Source organism: Protopterus annectens, chromosome 16.part0 (assembly GCF_019279795.1).
Source record: "Protopterus annectens isolate FY-2018-M chromosome 16.part0, PAN1.0, whole genome shotgun sequence".
Lineage (NCBI taxonomy): Eukaryota > Metazoa > Chordata > Ceratodontiformes > Protopteridae > Protopterus > Protopterus annectens.
The window spans coordinates 259,726,320-259,747,851 of record NC_056750.1 but is presented as its reverse complement, the minus strand read 5'-3'; the positions used below and the strand labels follow the sequence as shown (position 1 = coordinate 259,747,851).

General features: G+C 40.6%; 1 protein-coding gene across 5 annotated transcripts in view; it reads left to right on the top strand.

Moving 5' to 3' along the window:
* Positions 1-21,532, top strand: part of LOC122791042 (myomegalin-like) — a 3,200,315-nt gene that overhangs the window by 2,477,603 nt on the left and 701,180 nt on the right. For all 5 annotated transcript variants that reach the window (XM_044058817.1, XM_044058818.1, XM_044058820.1 and 2 more), the window contains one exon: positions 14,540-14,588. In XM_044058817.1, the coding sequence (XP_043914752.1) occupies positions 14,540-14,588 (49 nt within the window). The remainder of the gene's footprint in view (positions 1-14,539; positions 14,589-21,532) is intronic.

Here is a 21,532-nt window from a genome sequence, read left to right as displayed (position 1 = left end):
GAAGTAGAAATATTTAAATTGCAATCATAGGAAGTGTTACTAATGATATTTATGGAAGTGTAATGTGAACTAGATTATCCTTTAATAAAAATACTATTACTTGTAGTAGGGAGCACATAATCTTTCATATTACATGAGCTAACACCAGCTGGGACAGCTGGAATCTTGGTTTAATGTCTTATTCAAAGGATAGCACCATAGGGAAAGCAGCAGCCCCCTAATGTAGTGCTGTGTCAGTACAGGCTACTTGAGGTAGAACCAGAACTCAACAGCCTTCTGACATTCCCGATGTCAAAGGTGTGTGTGTGGTGATCATTGACCACTGACACTAATAAAAACATCTACCTTTGATGTAGCACGTATCACACATACCTAGTTAGAACACAGGCATACATAGAGGAGTTAAAAGCTCAGATTTTAGATGCTTCTGCTCAGTTGTTAACATCTTACCTCCAGAATCAGGGACAAGTCAGAAAGTAATCGGACAATCAGGGAAACTTCAATACCATTAGCTTGAAGTTGACAGAAAAAGAGAAATGTGAATTAACATGCATTTTTCAAAGTCGAAAGGCGTATGTAGCTCTAATTATCATTTATTGTGTATTCCAGTTTAGGAGAGAGAAACCGCACAATTTTATGCCAAAATCAGTGAAGTTCTTGAAAATAATTTACAGTTCAGAGGTATATCCCATCTTCCTTCCCAAAGAAAGATAAACCCTAATTACAGAAAAGGAACACTAGTCATAGTCTTGAGCCTATTTCTGCCCAGATTCTGACAATTTTGTAGTTTTTAGCAGATGTTTTTGATCAGGATTCTAGCGATTCCAATGTTAGGGTGCAGCTAGCAGCCGTCTATTATTTTCTCTATTTTCATCAAGTACTTTAGTCCTCCTCACTGACTCCATTACAAGTTTGTAAGGTCCTTTTAACAGGTAGCATTTCATTTAATACCACCTGTCAGAACAACGTCCACCTTGGAATTTGAACTTAATCTTTGAGAAACTATTATTGTCTCTGTCTCTGAATCAGAAGTCAAAAAAGTTCTCAAATACTTGTCTTAAAAGACTTCATTTTCAGTAGCAGTGATATCAGCCAAAAAAAAATTTTCAGAACAGGACCATTCTTCTAACCCCTTACATATTATATTCCATAAAGATTGTGCGTGTGTGTGTGTATGTACACTAAACCTACATTATAGGCAGAGCAGATCAGAATCTGTCTAAAGTTACATTATCTAAGTGACTTTTATACTGCTGTTATAAGTGTAATACAATCTTAGCATCTACACCAAAAGCTCAGAGTTGTAGCTATGTCTTCAGTCTTTTTCAGAAATTCTTCCATTGATTCTATTTGTACAGCTGTGATGTGAGCTATTCTACATAGGTTTTAAAGATACTATAAACTGGTTGTGATAGAGATCCAGGCTGACATTCTTGGCTAACATTTTTTGAGGAATTTTGTCATGACGCCACCCAAGAGAAGCTGGGGACTTTGTCCTGCCATTGAAGTGAATGGACTGGATCATGTCATATGCAAAAGTTATGTATTTACCATAAATCCATGTTCACTTCAGCATATCTGCCCCATCATCCCCCTCCCTAAAGAAAATTTATTCTTATGAATGAGATTTGAAGGAATGCCTTAATGCGTCATAGGAATTTTAATTATCTCCCTCAGAATCAGCTGTCAAAGTAGATTTCAAATACTTGTCTTGAAAGACTTTATTTTCAGTAGTGGTTATATTAGCCAAAAAAAGGGTTTCAGAGCATCACTCGGTGTCAGTGAGGTTCTTTTCCTTGGCTGTGGGTTGTATTCTTACACTAGTTAGATGGATTGTTGACATTGCAGTGCAGCAAAAGGGGGGGGGGGGGTGCTGCACTCCCAAATATGCTGTCCTTCATTTCAGATGAGACATTAAACTGAAGCCCTATCCGTTTGACTTGATGGTAGCTCAGGTGGATGTAAAAGATCCCACAGCACCTATTGGAAAGAGTAGGGGTCTTTTATTTGTATACAAAATTAGCTCTTATTTACAAAATATTTACATATTTACAAATATTTGCGTGTGTGTGTGTGTGTGTGTGTGTGTGTGTGTGTGTGTGTGTGTATATATACACACAGACACGGTTTTGTTTACATAATAATACTAAACATACTAAATTTTCATCCATGTAAGACCCCCACTCCTTTTTCCATAACCACCATCTGATTTTTCATATTATTGCTAAAATCAATTTATTGTTAAATATAATTTCAGTTTTTCATTCCACGTAACATAAAATAACTTTATCTATTCTTTTAACATATTTTTTACTTCTATTCGTATATCCATATTTAATCATATCCATGTTTATTTTATTCACTTTTTTATATCTTTGAAAAATCTTCTTTACATAGTTTTCCCCATACATTTTTTTTTACTCTTACATTTCAAAGACATATGATCCATAGATGTTTTTCGTGTTTCACTGTTGCAGTCATCACACTTGGGTTATTTGCATGCAGGTAGCCTTCAGTCAGCCCGAATACCAGGGACTTGTTTTTTCTGCGTCTGTTGTTGTTGCTCCAGGACTGACGTCAGGGGTATAAAACCAGGCAGCCGATGCCATTAGATCAGTCTTTCTTGCCGAGGAGCCCGTAGCAGAAGCAGTTTGCATGAGTGCCGGTTGGCCACTGAGTTTTCATTTTTGAATTGAATTATCCTGAAGTCTTCTAAAGCTAAATACCCCGTTGGGGACCCTTTTTTCTTGCTCTAACCGTTGTCAGAAAAAGTTAACAATTGTCTTGCCTGTGGAAAGCAAATACCACACCGAGATTTTTATTCTTACTGCGTCACCTGTTTGGGTCCTGACCACAATGTACCTCGCTGTCTGTTTTGTGCCTTGTTCAGCGCCTGAACCATCCGTTGTCAGTCCCTTTTTGTCGCTAAATACTTTCGTTCTCGATCTGAAATAGCTTCAGTCAGCCATCCGTCTACCGATCTTCCGAAAAAACGTAAGGATAAAGACAGAGACAGACTGCACAGGTCCAAAGCTGCCAACGACGCTTCCGTTAAGCTAGTCTCCAGTCCGCCGGTACTCAGTGAGGCACTTTCGCAGCCCCTGGTGCCTGTTTCATTGGATTCTCAGGCCTCTATCAAGACCCGTTCGGAGTCTGGTATGCCACGAGACTCTTCTTTGACTATGGAACCTATGGATGTCTCTACCTTGGATGGATCCAGAGCCACTGAGCAGGCACCTGCTTCTGAGGAAGTTCTTCGCACTACCAATGTCTGACTCAAACCGACGACTTTCGCGTCTTCAGTTCTGTCTAAAACTACTGAGTTTCTAAGGCCAAGAGTACATGCTATGCCTAAAAAAACGAAGACCAAAGCGCGTGCACCTGCTCCCTTGCCCCACACCAAATGTTTAAAATGGCAGAAGACCTTATTATGCTGAATAGGGGAAGTCAGCCTTCCCCTGCTAAGAGAAAGAGACCAGTCCCCGGCAGCATCTACAAACCAAGAGTCTGACGACTCTGAGATATGACTATGAAGACATGCCCTTATCTGCTTATGAGGATTCAGATGCAGAGGAATCCATTCCCTCTGCCTCTCCTCCAGAAGACTTTTCTTTTGGTGAAACCCTACATACTTTGAGAGCATTTCCATTGGGAATGTCAAGACTATCCTCAATCCAAAAAGAGACTCAGAGAATTTCTAGATTTGCCACAGCATAGACCTTTAGTAATACCCCCAGTCTTGGATGTTGTGGATGATGTCTTTATGGAGTCCAGTCTTACTCCTGATACTTTATCCCCTGTTCCTAGGAAGCCAGACAGGTACTACAGAGTACCTGACTCTCTCAAATTCCTTTTCAAAAATTCTACTGCGGACCCAGAGGTCATCTCCCTGGGGTCTAAAGGTATCAAAGCAACTAAAGCTAAGAATCCCACCCCTTCAGACAGGGATTCCAGAGCTTTGGACAGATGGGGTAAGAAAGTATCTACCTCTGCAACTCTCGCCATTAGGGCTTTGAATTATCAGTTCCACATGCTGAAATGCCAGCAACATACTATGGAACATAAGCAAAAAATAGCTACCTTTTCAGACTGCAGAAAATAAAGAATTGCAAGAGCTTATGCATTCTGCAAGCCAAGTCAGCAAGCATACATTGCAGTGTGGCTTTGACGCCCTAGAAGCATCTTGCAGGGCAGCTGTCAGTGATTATGTACTGAGAAGGCATGCTTGGCTTAAGGAGCAGACCTTGACAGACCATGTCAAATCAAAGTTACTTGACGCTCCTTTGAACAAGGACAATCTGTTTGGCACCAAAGCAGAAGAGGTTCTTAAAAAAATGGAAGAAAAAGCTAAATCTATGCAGACAGTCAAAGAATTCTTGCAAGTACAGCCTCCTAGATTCAGTAGGCATTGCCCCTCGAAACATTGGTCCTTTCCAGCCCCCTTAAGGCCATCTCAACCTAGACCCAGAGGAAACAGACCCCCCCCCCCCCACAGACTACAGTCTCAGGGTATGCAGAGATCTAAGCAATGGAGTGCCTCCACCTCTAAAGCAGGGAGTTCTAAGTCACCCCCTTAAGGAAAGAATTCCTAATAACTTCTCTACTCCACTACCCACCTCTGCCCAACTGCTTGTACCCCTAGGAGGAAAACTTGCCCTTCATAAAAAAACTGGATTTCCATCACCCAAGACAGATGGGTCCTCAATGTTGTATCCCAGAGGTACAAATTTTACTTCCACTCACTGCTAACTCCAAAAGGGTTCCCTCCAAACCAGTGGGCAGAGGCACAAAACCAAGTTAAATCTCTGCTCTCTATAAGGACAATTCAGCCGGTTCCTGCGGAACAGATAAGTCAAGGATTCTATTCCAGACTTTTCCTGGTGCCCAGAAAAGAGGGCACTTGGCACCCAATCCTAGATTTTTCAATTCTCAACACCTTCCTGGTGGTACCAAAATTCAAAAGTCAAGGATTCTATTCCAGACTTTTCTTGGTGCCCAGAAAAGAGGGCACTTGGCACCCAATCCTAGATCTTTCAATTCTCAACACCTTCCTGGTGGTACCATAATTCAAAATGCTCACCCTGCAGCAGCTTCTACCTATGCTAGCCAAAGATGCCTGGTTAGTCACCCTAGACTTAAAAGAAGCCTACCCTGCACATCCCTATAAGGGAGTCATGCAGGAAATACCTACCCTTCAGGGCAGGATCTATGCATTATCAGTTCTCTGCACTTTCCTTTGGCTTATCCACTGATCCCAGAGTATTCACAAAGTGCCTGACTCCATCCGTTGCTTACTGCAGACAGAGAAATATTCAAATTTACCTGTACCTGGACAACTGCCTGATTCAGGCAGGCAGACAGTCAGGAAATGCTGTTGCAGCACCTGACATTTGTAAAAAACCTTCTAACCTCCGTGGGGTATACCATCAATGAAAATAATTCAAAACTAGTCCCCAGTCAAAAGATTGTATTCCTGGGAGCAAGCTTGAACACAGCATCCCAGATGGCATTCCTCACTCTAGAAAAACAAGCCTATCTGACCGACTGTTTTACTGAAATGGCCACCAGAACCCAGCTATCTGCAAGGAAAATCCTGCAGGCCCTAGGGTTCATGTCCTCATACATCCTACTAATTCCATATGCCAGACTGCATATGAGGAAACTTCACTAGCACTTAGTCTTTGGTACCAGCATTCTCAGGACCTGGAAGCCACCATTCCTATCATACCCTAAGGACAGAGTTTCCTTGGTGGGCAGCAGCATGCAACCACAGCAAGGGACTGCCCTTTACTTAACCCCACGCCACCCAGACCCTAACCACAGACACATCAGACTATGCCTGGGGGGCACACATGGATGGCAAGTGCATTCAAGGCCACTGGAGCCCAAGTCAAATTCATCTGCACATCAACCTAAAAGACATGCTAGCAGTGCAGCATGCTCTGACAGCTTTCAGATCCCTACTCTCCCCAGGACACCTGCTAATAAAAACAGACAACACCACAGTTATTTGGTACATCAACAAGCAGGGGGGAACCCACTCTTACCCACTCTGCAGGCTAGCCATGGCCATGTGGAACACTGCCTTGGACATGCAGGTCAGTCTGCAAGCTCAATTCCTGCCAGGCAAATGACTTGAGTAGAAATCTCATAGACCCGCACGAGTGGCAACTAGAGGCCAGCACCTTCAACCTTCTGATTCAGAAATGGGGGACTCCAGAAGTGGATCTGTTTGCCGGCCCCCTGAAATCACCAGCTCAGCAAATTCTGCACCAGGACACCTCACAGCAGGGCCTGGAAAGTGGATGCCCTATCCTTCCAGTGGGTAAATCTCTCAATCTATGCCTTCCCACCTCTGCCTCTTCTCCCAAGAGTATTACTCAAAATAAGACAGGACAGACCAAGGACAATTCTAATTGCCCCAGACTGGCCATGCCAGCACTGGTACCCACTCCTGTGCAGCCTGTCACCGGTGCCACCGTGGCACCTACATCAGAACCCAACCCTTCTCTCTCAGCAGGGGAGGCAAATCTTGCAAATGCAAACCCTAAATCTTGCAGCCTGGCTTATTCCTTGAAATCTCCCCCAGTAACCAGCCTAAGCAAACAGGTGTTGGATGTCATTCTTGAGGCCAGAAGACCCAGTACAAGGAAATCCTATGCTGATAAGTAGAAGAGGTACTGCTCCTGGATTCAGTCTAAAGGAGAGGACACATCTCTGCTCTCCCTGCCTCTAATCCTGGATTACTTAGCAGATCTACTCCACAGAGGCCTATGCTTCTCCATTAAGATCCATGCCTCTGCCATTTCAGCTCATTACAACACTGAGCCGCCTCTCTTCTCTCACTCTCTTATCAAACGGTTCCTGTGAGGGGTAAACAACTTAAGGCCACCAAGGAGAGCACACACCCCTGCTTGGGACCTTAACTTTGTACTGGAAAAAATCACGTTACCCCCCTTTGAGCCTGCAGCGTCAGCAGAGTTAAAGTTCCTCTCTTGGAAAACAAATTTACTTCTGGCCATCACCTCATCTAGAAGAGTGTCAGAGCTTACAAGCACTTACGGCTGTGGAACCCTTCATTATTTTCCATGCTGACAGGGTCTCCCTCAGCACTAACCCTTCCTTTATGCCTAAAGTGGTGTCCAGTGTGGCTCTCAACCAATCTGTCCATTTGCTAACCTTCTTCCCTAATCCTCAAAATAAAGGGGAAAGGATTCTGCGCTCCCTGGATGGTTTAGAACATGTTTAGTTAAAACTCCTTGCATAGAATTCTTTTATGCAGCAACTTTTTATGTACAAGTTTTTATGTACAAACTTTTTATGTACAAACGTTTTATGCATAAAATTTTCAAGCTAAATTTTAGCATAGATTTGTTGAAGCAGAATTTACAGCGCCACGATATGTGGAATCTAAGTCTGCTTTTGTTGTCATGGTTTTTAACAGCTTTAGATTGTTTTATTCAGGTCATTGGTCTATGGGTTTGACTGATTGATTATGTTCAATTAAAGAGTACTCACTTAATATGTATATATAAGCACTGCATGTTTGACTGTTTGTGTTAAGGATCTGAAGAAGCGTGTTTGTTACACGTGAAAGCGTTTGTCCAAATAAATACATTTTTCCATTTTCCATTTATTGTGGTGGTCGGACTCCAGTTTGTTACTTCATTCGTTTGGATTTTACTGTTTTGGAGCAGACCTTTGGGCAACAGCGTCTCTTTGTTTTTATTCATTTCGCTCCCTGGATATGCACAGACAGCTCAGATTCTACCTGGATAGGACTAAGCCCTTCAGGAAATCTAACCAGTTATTAGTCAGCTTTGCACCATGGGCAGAGGGCAGGGCCATTTCCAAGCAAACAGGTTCCAAATGGATAGCACACTGTATCCATTTCTGCTACAAGCACCCTGGGAAACCATCCCCTCAGGGGGTCAGAACACATTCCACCAGGGCAACTTCTACCTCTACAGCATTGCTCAGGGGAGTCCCTACCAGGGACATCCTGGAAGCTGCAACATGGAGTTCTTCAAGCATTACCACCTGCCTATCTTTTCCAAATCCAGGGCAGGTTTTGCTACAGCAGTCCTGCAAGGCATACTAGCCAGCCCCAACTCTTCTTGACTGCCTCCACCCTTCTTCAGCTTTGGGAATCTACCCAAGTGTGTTGACTGCAACAGTGAAACACGAAGAACATAGTACAGTTGTGTACACTTACCATAAATGTAGATGTTAGAGTGTATTCACTGTTGCAGTCCTGCCCCCCCGCCCCACCTCCTTGTCTCTCTCTCTCTCTGTCTCCTCTCTAGGTATTAGTATTGGTATTTACTTTTTACTGGTGGTGTTTTTCACAGCCATAACTTAGCTCCCTATTTGGGGGCTCCTGACATTTGGGGCAAGAAAACTGATGTAATGGCATTGGCTGCCTTATTTTATACCCCTGAAGACTGGAGCGACAGCAACTGATGCAGAAATACTAAGTCTCTGGTATTCGGGCCGACTGCAAGATACCTGCAGGCAGATTACCAAAGTGTGATGACTGCAACAGTGAATACACTCTAACATCTATATTTATGGTAAGTGTACACAATTGTACTTTCCTCTTCTTGAGGTGCTAGAGCCTAGAATAATTCCTTGAACTGTTGTGCTTTCACTCCAGTCAAGTTCCAGGTCCTCAGCTTGTTCTCTGTTGATCTTAGTCTTCTCTTACCACCGCTTGCAGCTGTTTGTGGCAACCAGTGGCTTAAGTCGTGGGCTGACTGTTTCACTGGAGATGACTTTGTAATTGATCATTCTACCTCAGTGCCCTTTGCTTACTAGGAGGAAGGCTACCTGATTTGCATGTTGGGTAGACTGCCTTTCTTGTTGAGCCATGTACCAGACAGAAGTCTTGAATGACCTGTATTCCTGTTGCCCCACCCATGATGACCTAGGCAGTCCTCACATCCTTTTCTGTCTAATCCCATTAGGTACATTTAGATCACCCATTATCAGCAGCAATTCATGTTGTCCTGCTTTATCTAGTAGGTCCTGCAGCTGCTGTCTGAATGCATTTGTTTTCTAAGTATCACAACCCTTCTGTGGTGCATAGGCTGAGATTATGAATACTGCCCTATCATTAGCCTGGAGTCTGATTGCCATGAATCTGTCACTAATTATGATGAAATTCCTCACTGCCTTCTGAAGCCTTTCCCTCACCAAAACTCCCACACCATTTCTAGCCTGTCTTCCTTCTGAGTAGTAGACTCTGGATGCCAAGCCAAGTGACTTTGCTATACTGACCTTCCATCTTGTCTCCTGGATACATAGAATGTCCAGCCTCCTCCTTGTTATGTCATTCACTTCCAAACTCCATCTTGTTAGTGAACCTACATTGATTGTAGAAATCTTTAGTTCATGTTTGTCAGGTTGGTTGATTATCTACAGCTTTCATTCAATGGAGCTATCCCAGGTAACCCAGTCTGGGCAAATGGGCAGTGGCCGGGCCAGTAGCTTATTGACCTAGGCCTGCCGGACTTTATGATGGGCACATACTGGCCAACAGGGGCATATACATCTCTCCCACTATTGGCATGGATCCCTGGTGTAGGTCAGAATAGGCCATTTCCTCAACCCATTTATCACTAAGAAATATCCATGCCCATTTGACATTGGTCAACATGACCAAGTCAACTATAACCATATTCTTACACTGTCAAGTGGCTAGTCCTGCCAATGCACACAGTCTGTGATCCATGTTCTTCTATCTTGAAGATATTCCACACACTGCAGTAGATGCCCAAAGCTGTTGGTCTCTGCAACTTTCCCCCCTATAAAGCATCATCTAGAATTCATGTTGCTGCCCACATCTCTGTTCTTTGGTGAGTTTGATATGAAAATACTAAGCATGTTTTTCAGAGGTGGGAGAAACCCCACAGAGATACTGAGAGAAAATGCAAACTCAAGCAGGTATTGGCCAGAAGTTAGGATGGTACCTTGCACCTTGTGCATGTGAAGCAAAGACCTTAACCATTATGGCAAGTGGTCTCAGGTTAGCCAGAGATTCTCAGAATCTACCTTGAGCACAGACTTGGATTCATCTTTTGCAGCAACTTTAGCTGACTGCACTCCAGCAAGTTCCCATTTGTCAAACTTGCTAACTTGGAACCAAGACATCCTGGTGCATTTCATCTTTGAATTACCAGAGTGCCATTCTAAGCTGCTAGAAAACAGACCCCTTGACCTGTGTGTTTTAAGAGGAAACACTTTGGGCTGCATGTAGAAGTATGAACACTTTCTTGTTAAAGTGGGTTGTACTTTGGACTGCTTTCTTTCTCTGTTTATCTGCCATTATGTGCTCCTGTTTCAGAGTAAACTGACTGGAAACCTGTATTCCATTCCCAAGTTATTTACTGTTTATCCCTTTGAGTCATTAGATTCAACATAATGTAAGTTTCTGTCTTGGAGGATAGTGTTCCTCATCCTCTTTACTTTTATCTTGGCATTCAGGGTTTCAGACAATAGGCTGTTTATAAACAGCCACTTTTGATCTTTCAGTAAGATGGAGTCTTCCTTCACACAGAACTTCATAAATTCCTTACCCCACCCTAGGCCATCCCCAGACAAATCTTGCCCCCCCCCCCCCACCACCTTAAGATTTATCTTCCTGGTGCCAACAGCATAGCTGTTCTAAGCCACTGGCACTCTCCTACCTGTATGAGCAATGCCCACCCCCCCCCCCCCCGTCTGCTGCATTAAGTAGCCAGTCCACTACTCAAACTCTGGCTACCTGGGTTTTAGTCCAGGCTTTATTCCTGTGTGCCACTGGAGAGGCACACAATGCTGGCAAATTGATAGTCAAACTGTGCCCTCTTTGACGTTTCATTGTACCACTTTTTGCTACACAGAAAATGATAAACCGATGTTTATCATTAGATCATTGTTGCAGTAGCATAAAGGTATATAGAATGTAGCCATCATCCACATAGTCTTTTGTCATTGTAAAACCAGCTGGTTTCTATCATGGGGTATGTCCAAAGCTGAACCCAGTATTCCAGTGGCTGCTTCTCATGCTTGTCTCTGGAGTGTCTTTACTGCAGGTACTTGTGCCTTGGCCACTTTGCCTTTGGAGTAAATCCACATCAAGTGTTATTGTTCAGAGTGTGACTGAGAGTCAGGCCTTTTTCGAGAATCAGTGCTTCAGGACTCTGACTTTTTTTTTTTGCACCCTTACAGGATGGAGCCCGGTGTCTCTTCTACTTATACCCAGTCATCTCATTTATTACATGGTTGTGGGAACCAGGGAGGGATTCCTGGGTAGGCAAGAGCCCTATGGCCCGTTTTTTCCTCCTGTGGATATTGCTTAAGCAAGAGCCACATGTTAAGGAGCGGACTAGTCTTAATGGTCTTGCAGGATGACATACCCTTTCTGCTGGAGGAACACCCCTGTCTCCTAAGATGAATTTTCCATGCTGTGCCATAAGCTGCCATTCCAAGGGTTTCCCTCAGCTCACAGTGTCATTGCAAACAGTGCAGGCTCAATAGATCTGAGCTCCATGGGGTAGGCCCTTAGTGTTGCCACCAGGTATCACCCATGTGGCATACCAGGATGATCTACCTCTCCCAGGATGGAGGAACAGGTATTGTTCATTCACTGCCATCCTCCCCTTCCAACTACTACAGAAGCCTGAGCCACTGTTTGAACACGGGTCACATATGACATAATCAGAGCTTTATCACTGCATACCACAGAATGACTCCAGTACTGTGCGTTTTGTGATCTGTGTTTATGGTCCTGCTTCCCCTTCCACCATGGTAATTACTGCTTGGTATTAATGCCAGCCAAGGACCCTTCTGTGGTGGCCCACAATATGAAATATAAGATAATCTAACCTTATCAGTTGAGAAGCTGCAACCATACCTCAGAGACAGGAGAATAGATAGAGATATTGCTCATACTAATAGACCTTTAACCCACAATAAGTTTAGAGTCGTTATCCCTTTTACTTCGAATAATTTAGCCATTCACGAAGTAATTTATAAGAATTGGAGGATACTCAGAGCAGATGAAAAAATAAAAGTAATAGAAGGAGAGAGACCTTACATTCCATACAAAAACAGTAATTCCTTAGTGATTGTTGTGCTATGAGAAAGAGAAAACGCCTAGGGTTGCATCACAAGGGAAAGACGCATTTAGTTGTAGACACATTAATTTTTCTTCCTATATGGCGAATGATAAATTTGTTTACCTTCCAACTGAGAGAACTTAAGTTTTATAGATCGAGAGAATGTGTATCTTGCGTTTTGTACACACTGTCCAGCTTTTTTATGTTGGAAAAACCAATAGGACTTTATGTGAACGAGTTAGGGAACATCTCTATGCAATTAAGAGGGAAAATGATAGGAATGCTTTAGCTAGACATGTACATAGCAATGGTTTAGATCAGAAGTTTTCATTTTTAGTTATTAAACTCGTTTTTAGGAGTCCTAAACTAGGTGATATAAAGAATATCAGTGAGAAGTGTGAGGGTAGATGGATTATTAGGTTACAGGCAGCTAAATCATTTGGGTTAAATGATAAAATATCACTTTAATCTTTTTTAGTTGATAGGTGTCTTAAACACTAAGGGTTTCCATTGTTATACATCAACGTATATGAACTAATATATATGATTTAACATGCATTGCATTTATATGTTTTTCAGTTAAGAGTCTATGTAATTTTATGTATGAATTTTTTAATGAATGCACATTCATTTGTGTTGTATAGATTTATTTGAGGTTGAACTGCCACCTTCTGGTTATAATATTGTATTATTTATGCACCTGTAAGTTAAGAATGTTATGAATGTGTGTGTATATGTTGCATTTTTATGTTTTTTATATGAATGTCTGTTGGGTTTTATTTATAGATGTTTGGGTCATTTTGTTTGCATTTTTAGGTATTTTCATGAATGCCTTTGTGTGTTAAAACTAAATGCAGTTGCCTTGAGCTTTTATGTTTTCTATGGACTTAGCCATTGTAAAGGAAAACACAAAGATCAATGCATGGTAGGTTCAAGCAAGGCACCCTTTATTACTTGCAGCAAGGAGACAAAGCATGTAGGTACAAGATTTGTCTGATTTTCCACAGTTCAACCTACAGTTTTTATACAATTTACAGAAGATGCTATTATTAGATTTGCTGCTGACATGGTCAAATAATTGCTGTCTTGCAAAAACATGTTTTTTGAGAAAAACAACCTGACCTTGGGCTTGTTTCAGCTTCCCTTAGTTTCTTACAATTCTTACTTTAGTTCTGATATGATACATTTAAGGTACAGTCCTGGCCTTAATACACATTCTGCTGACCATGGTGGATTTACAGACATCCATTGTTCTCTCTTTAGAGCTTCTAGCAGCTGCATATTTTCACACAGAATAAGCAGTCACACAGAATAAGCAGGATAAATGTATTAACTCCTTTTAACCCTTAATACACTAAAACCTGCATATTGCAGTAATATATTTTAATACACTAAGCCTACATATTGCATTGCAGTTATACATTTTCCTAACAGCCATCTTCCGATTGGAATGTTACATCATTTATATACTTTTAAGATATTATTTTTTTTATGAATGACTACTAGGCTCTGTGCAAAGTTCTTCTGTAAATATTTTATGTAGTTTTTTATATAATTTGATGGACATTTTCATGCGTGTGTGAAAGCTATATATATTTACTTTTGAGCTTCCCCGTTCTGTATGATCTTGAGTGTAGAACTTGTTGTGCTCTAATTAGATCTGAGCCAATTGGTTCATTTTTAATTGATTGTGATTTCTGAACTGATAATGTCTATTGAGATAATGCTATATGGTTTTGTTTGTCTGATGAAGTACCCGTTTAGGACGTGAAAGCACTTACTTTTTTTAATCTTTTTCACCTTGTTATTAATTATATAAATTATTTGCACTTCAGCCATATGTGATAGCTCTCGTTTTTGGGATATTATTGCTATTTTACAGAGAGGTACTTTATCCTCTGGGACAATCTGGATTTGTTTGGGTGGGTATATACATGGTGAATAATGTAAGTGTCAGTGTTTGTTGTTCCTTGATTTGCCAGAAGATACTTGCTCACTAGAGGTATGGGCCAAATTTTGTGGCATCAGGGGATGTGAATACATGTATAGCTAGCATGTTTCACTACACTGTGTTTTGGTACAGGTCAACAGATGTCTTTAAATGTGGAACTTGCAGGTTTTTACAAAATAATGATTAGTGATAAAAAAGAAGCAAACCAAAGGACCATCAAGGTGGGTCCTTCCATTGAGTAGCTGATATGGTAAGAATATGTGTAATTGTTTATCGTTGGTAGTAATGTTGTGATTGATGTTGAAAAGGACTCTGCTTGGCTGTCTTCATCACACACTATAACTGATACCAAGTAGTGTCTCCCATCCTTTCATGTTATTTGAGTAATGTAGATCTGCCAGAAGACATTTATTTTATTTTATTTACTGTTATGTTGAATAGAAACAAATTAGCCTTGTGTGATACATTGTTTTCCTTTTTTTAACAGACTGGTCTTCTGATAGTGATGATGGAGAACATATTAAATTGCCCCAGAGGTATGGTGTTTTTTTTTTTATTTTATTATTTTGTAATTGTATTGCATGTGTCAAATTTTATAACAAAGCTCAAAGTATTTTTTTTTTTTTTGAGAAAAGAAGTAGAGCAGATAGTACTAGCTACACATTTATGATACAGAGAACATAACTTCTCAATAAAGCAAAATATAAATTCAAGTTCAGACTGTTGAGTCATGAGATATTTCCTTGTGATTGTTTGGTTGGGGATACAGAGCATGAGGGCAGGGGAAGTGATGAATGTCATGCTTTTGTGTACAGTGCACGATTCTGTAATTAGAGTGGTGGAAATCTTGCATTCTGCTGTAGTCATACTCATTCTTCAGTATGTGTTGTAGGCGATATTCCCTAGACAGTGTGAAAGGAATAATGGTCCCCATGCCATCCCTGCAACATTAATAAATGTAGCCCATTCATTTTCACTGCCACTGACATACCCAAGGGGCATCCTGTTGCCGATGCCTGCTGTCTCTAGGTCCCTTGGGGGGCCACAGACATTATTTCCCTGTGCTGCACTTGATTATTGAATCTGTGGGCATGGTGCTGCATGCTTATCTATGCCCACAATGACTCTGTGATAGCCATATCTCTCTGCAGCTGATTTTCACTTCAGCTATGTGTCCCCCAAAAAAAATGTACTTGCAGGGAAATGTATCACAACCTAACAGCCTGAACCCTATGGAGTCACATGAAGTAATAGACTGATTTAGATTTAATGTAAGGTGCACCTATTAAAACAGTAGTAGACATGCACAATGTATTTCACTTTCTTTTTGGAATTATTGTGCAATAGCAAAATGTTGACACACCCATAAAAGAAATTTCCCACCTTTTTTGGAATAATTCTGCTGTATGTTAAACCCACCAAAAAATAATTGTTTTTTATTTATGAGTATGAGACAACTGAGTTTTGTCTTTTAATTGATATCTAGTAATTGTGCATACAAAAGAATTATCAAGCAATTGTGTGTGTGTGTCTTCTTTCGGCTTTTCCCGGTTAGGGTTCGCCACAGCGGAACTCCGGTCCACTAATGATTGGTAGTTGATTTTTACGTGCCGAGTTACCAGCCCTGATGCACACCCTTCAACGAAGGTACGCCCATTCACGCATGTCTCCACGCAGAAGACGCTCTAGCTGAGAATCGAACCAGACAGCGTCTTACTGTGAGGCGACAAAGCTACCGCAGCATCAAGCAAGTATTCTAGTGAATATCAAACTTTTCTAAGGACTTCCATCTCAAATGTTTGTATCATGTGTAAGCAGTATTATATCTAAATATAGGGGAGGGACAACAAAACCCTTCCCACTGAGAAATTACCATCTCATTTCATAAGAACATATGTAGCAGAGAATTAATATTTTCCCTTTTTTGGGGGGGGGGGGGTATAGTGAAGATGCAGATCGTGAGGTTTTCCCCGTCATTCCCTAATTCAAAATATCATGATTAGCGGACATTAAAAATGACATTAAGGTGATCTTCCTTTTATCTGATATCTGTTCTTCATGCCTCAGAAACTCAAGGAATTTAACTTCATATTATGGTGAAATTTGAATAAGCAGTTTCATTGCAGGTTCTTTCGACAGACATTTTGTTCCTATGATTTCAGGTGGCTAGTTTAGGACATTGTATTCTGAAAGTCTTTGCAAAGCTGTTACAGAGCTGTGCATTGATGTGGGGTGAATAAAACTTATGGAGTTCTGGTCCATGAACTTATTGAAGAGAGTCGTTAACTCATCCACCAGCTGTAGCACAAAATGCAGGATCCGATTACTTGGACTCTGCAGTTAAAATGTCAAAACCATGAATATGCCAGAAACATCTCTGATCTATGGCGAGTGATAGTCAAAACACTTGGAACACAAATACAAACTTTTTGTGCATTTTGACATTAAAGCCTATATGCAAGCTGTGGAGGGTAGCCTTGAAGCTGAAAAAAGCATCCATAGCTTTTTCTCAGATGCTTCAAAGCTTGAGCAGTGATTTTTTTTAGATTCCGATAAAAATCAGTTCAAGAGGACTTGTATGAGTGCATAATGGTTAAGGTGTTTACCTTACAGCCACAAGGTGCAGGGTTTGATTCTCACGTGGGGTAATTGGCTAGTCTTCAAATGGCCCACACAGGCAGTTTACTAAGTTATGAACCTGTATGAACTGAAATTTAAAACATGGCTCTGCTTGGGGCTGATAAGTGTATTAACTCGGAGGCCTCTAGGTTGGTTGTTTTGTTTCAGATGGCCTTTTTGTGTTTCAGAAGTGTGTTAAGCTTCACCTTCTTAACAGTATTTCATATATGGACCTCAGCAGTAAAGATGGACCCGATGCAGGTCTTACCTGGCTAGGTCCCCATTGTATTCACATCATCTTTAAACATACCTCTCAACCTGGAAACATCAAAAATCTGGACAAGGCCCATGAAAAATAGGTACAAATCTGTACGCTGATTAACATCTAATTTGCATACATAATTATGTAACCCCACCCACTCCAATGGAATTGTGGGATACCAACTTTCGAATGCAAACTGAAGAACAGACAACCAAAACATGGCACCAGAGTTCCCCTGCAGCCATTCCAATGTCCCGTTACCTGGCTATTTCGCCCCATTTACCATAAACGCGAATGTATGCATACTGCTTTACTTCTACAATGATTTGGATTTTATTTTTACATTTTACAGCACAACAATGCAGAAACACTAAAATACATCATCTGGTAAACAAAGCAATACTATCTCACAATGAAAATAGGCTTGACATTAAAACTTCTTTGCCCTTGAAACTCACATTCATTGAAACAGCATTGAAACCCACACCACACCCAAAGAAAATGCATCTGGCCAGTGGTGGATAAAGATTACCTTTGGGCTGTTTTCAAATCATTGGCCCCTTGCACACAAAACAAGAAACATACATGTGTTCTTTTCTTTATACACCTTCCTGACTTTATTAAATTATATTCCTTGTATAATACAACACACATGTTAGAGCGCATTTTAAATTTATTGTTTGAACATTTTACCAGTAATCCGTACTGTAGGCAATGAAACAAAACACATGAACCAATAATGACAAAACTGCCCAATTCAGAACTTTTCCATCATAAATGTCTATACTATAAATAGAATGACAGTAGTGTAAGCCATAGGCATCTTGCACAGCGTCTCACACTTATTTTTAATTTCATTTTTTGGGGGGGGGGACAAAAGGTCAAAAACCAGGGACACATTTTAAACATTGCTTGTATAATTTTGTAAAGTTGCTAGAATAAAATATTGTGTTATCATCGTGCATTTCATTGGCAGGTTTTGAACCCAGGACTCTATACACTACAGTCAGAACAACATACCACTATGCCAAATCAGCAGCTGCCTGAAAAATAGCAAGACTGAAACTTAATAGCCATCATTTAGTGAATTCATTTCTCACTTCTCAACATAGCTCTTAACCTCAACACAAAAGACATGGACAAACAAAGCCAATAATGGGGGAATACAAGTTCAGTTCTCACTTCTCACTCACCATATATCTGAACTGTTAGCACAAAAACAATAATGGGGGGAATACAGATTGTGTGCTCACTTCTTATCATAGCTCTAAACTCTTAGTACAAAAAATCTGGACAAAGCTCAGAACATAACTTTCAACTGTTAGCAGAAAAAAATGTTCTCACTTCTCATCATAGCTCTCAACTCACTCAGAAGTGGTGGTGGCTAGAGGTAGTAGGCTCTTTTTACCCTGTACCAAAGGTACAGGGTTTGAGCCTGAATACCTCTAGCCACCAGGTGTATTATATGGGGACATTTTCACACACACACACACACACACACACACCCCTACCTTACTTTGAATAACAAGTGGTTCCTTACCCTGACTAGTTCACATTCCTCTGTCGTTGCTGCCATTAATCCCTGCTCGCAAACTATGTCCTGAGTAGTTCCCGGCTCGGCAAACTCTGCTGTTTAAGCTTCCTGGCCTGCACACAAGTTCCTTTGCTCTTCTGTTCCCCATTCCCGCCATTTCAGCGCCACTCACAAGTTCCTCTGCTGTTCCCATTCCCGCCAGCTTTCAATTCAGCCAGCCGGAAATGATGATGTGAGCTCCTTGAGCTCAATTCCGACTGGCTGGTAGCCTGACGGAGCTGACATCATTGCGCATATGATGATGTCAGCTCCGACAGCGCAAAAATTAAAAAAAAATTGGAAATGAAGGGGTGCCACTCAGGAATCATGGCACCCCTTCATTTGGACCCCAAAACTCAGTAAAAAACAGAGTAATTCGGAACAGTTGGGTGGTCTGTCTTTTAAACAGTTTGGTAGTTTTGACATCAAAATCTAAACAGAAGCTGTAAAATGAATTTAAAGTTATACTGGCAGTTTTAGATTCCTAAAAAGACACGTGAAACTTACATTAGGCAAACTGTGTAAAACATGAAGCTGTTGAAAACTGAAATACCAGTGACTGCAAAGAAATGTTCATTGCAGAAGTAGGAAAAGGGACTCCCAGAGACTGATTTAAATTGTTTGCAGTCTGTGGGACTTCCAATATTAGTGCGCATTGAGTAACAGCTTGATTTCAACTCTTGCAGTGTGAAAGCAGAAACTGAGAAGAGAGAGAGCAAGTGACTTTGTCTTTTGGGGTGAATTTCATTTACTGGTAATAAGTGCACTGCCTGGATGCCAGCAAAGAAGAAATTTAGAGAACGTCAAAGAGGATTAACCATAAAAGGTGAGGAGAAAACACTGGTTGGGAAGAACTTTACAGCTGTTCAGAAAAAAAACGGTTCAAACTCCAGCTTTGGTGCAAGATGTGACTTCTAGTAATCTAGAGGAAAAAACAAGTGAAAAGTGCTCAAAGCTGATTTAAATAAACAAAACACCAAAGGAGTATATTGACTCAATTTACAAAAGGCCGGGGAAAAAAGGAAGACAGTTTAAACAAATATTCAGATGAGCTGTCAAAAAGAAGAAAAGGCTGGCTGAGTATTGAGACTGCTCAAGAAGAGATGTTTCAAAAAATGGAAGGATTCGAGGAGAGAACACGTAGGGAAAACCTGAGATTTTCTGCTGTACCAGATAAACTGGAAGAAACAGACTGAATTAATTTATGAAAGCACAAATAAGCAACTGGGCTGGTATTCCACAGCAGGAGTTGTTAATTCAAAGGGCACACCATGTGAATGCTCTAAACCTGGGCATGCAAAAGCAGCCAAGACCTCTAATAGTAAAGATATGATCCTACCAGCAGAAAGAGTTGATTCTGCAAAACTGTGGCAGAAGGACAAAGAACTAAAAGTCGGAGATGGTAAAACATTTTTGGAAAATGCTTACTCACCGTAAACAAGGCAGAAGAGGAGTAAATCTATTCTACCAATCAGAGAATGTTGAGAACCAGGTGTGAGATTCAAACTGCTGTCAATCTATCTTCAGAATATTTTTTCTTTGGGTGGGGGCAGAACATGCTATGGAGGTTATACAAAAATTTGTCCAACAAAAAATTTAAAAAATGAGCTATCAAACAGAAGGGAGATTCTGCTTCCTGTGAATGTAGTGGTCGAACTGAGACAGTTGTTTCTATTAGGAGGGTTAAACTTTATTATTTGAAGGTGGACATAGTTTTGTGTGTTTTTTGAGGGTTTCATTAAAACAGTCTTGTCATTTCCATTTGAATTTGTCACACCTTACAAGAAGCAACTGTATAAAAGATCAGCCTGCCAGATATTAGTGTATGCATGTAATACAAAAACTGAAACTAAACATTAAAAAAAAACTGTTCTACACAACAGGTGTGAATAAATAACTTCTTACCATAATGGCAACACTTTCCGTGCTAACTTTGAATATAAACGGTCTAAAAAAAGGGATCCAAAGCAGTAGATGGTTTGAAATAAAGATGGTAAACCAGCAGTCTCAGGACAACAAAGAATTTATTAAGTGAAGCGCTTTTCGTCTGCAAGCATGTGCAGACTTCTTCAGACAATACACAATTGTGTCTTAAAAACTTATAGTACCATGCCCCTTGTTGAAGGACCTAATTAACCAATCACACAAAGGGTAACCTGAATTCAAGTTTAAAAAGTTAGGCACATTAATCACATTGTTCAATTAAAATCACATAACCCATCAATAACAAACAACCCTATGGTTAAAGGTACACCATAAACTATTTACCACTCCTAGTTGAGAAAACATTAACTGCTCATAAAATAAATATCAAGCATGAAATTATAAAAAAATGAATAACAAACAATAAAAACAATAAAAACAAAAATGAAAAAGAAGGCAACATTAATGTGTTATCTAGACAGGTTATTCAACTTTAGAAGGCTGCTGATAGAGCAGCCTTCATTCAGACCTGGTAACACATAAGCGTTTAATCTAATCTGCCAACGTAGTTCTGATGCTTCCAAAAGTAAATGTATAGGGGCCCCTCTCAGTATCAATAATCTGGTCTATCACTATGAATCTGAATTGATGGTCCTTGTACTGAATAATATGTTTTGCAAGTGCGTTGTCAGATTTTTCTTTATTAATTGCGTATTGATGTTCATAAATACGTTCTCTTAATCTACGCTCAGTCTTGCCAACATAGAATCCTGCACATTTTTGGCATTGAGCTAAGTATACGACCATCCTAGAGTTGCAGGTACATCTGCAACGAATATCAAATCTGATGTTATTGATTATGAATCTGTTAGATTCGTGGATGTGTCTGCACTGGTTACAATTTTGACATTTGTACATACCAGGTGTTCGTGTGGGCTTACCCTCGGATTGCTCTAATAAAGATTTCAAATGTTTACCTCTTCTAAAGGTAACCTCGGGTCTGTCACCCACCTTACTAAACACTACATGGTTAGAACGGAAAATATTCCAGTTCTTAGTAATGATGTCCATAATAAGGAAACTATTAGGACAGTATGTCAAAA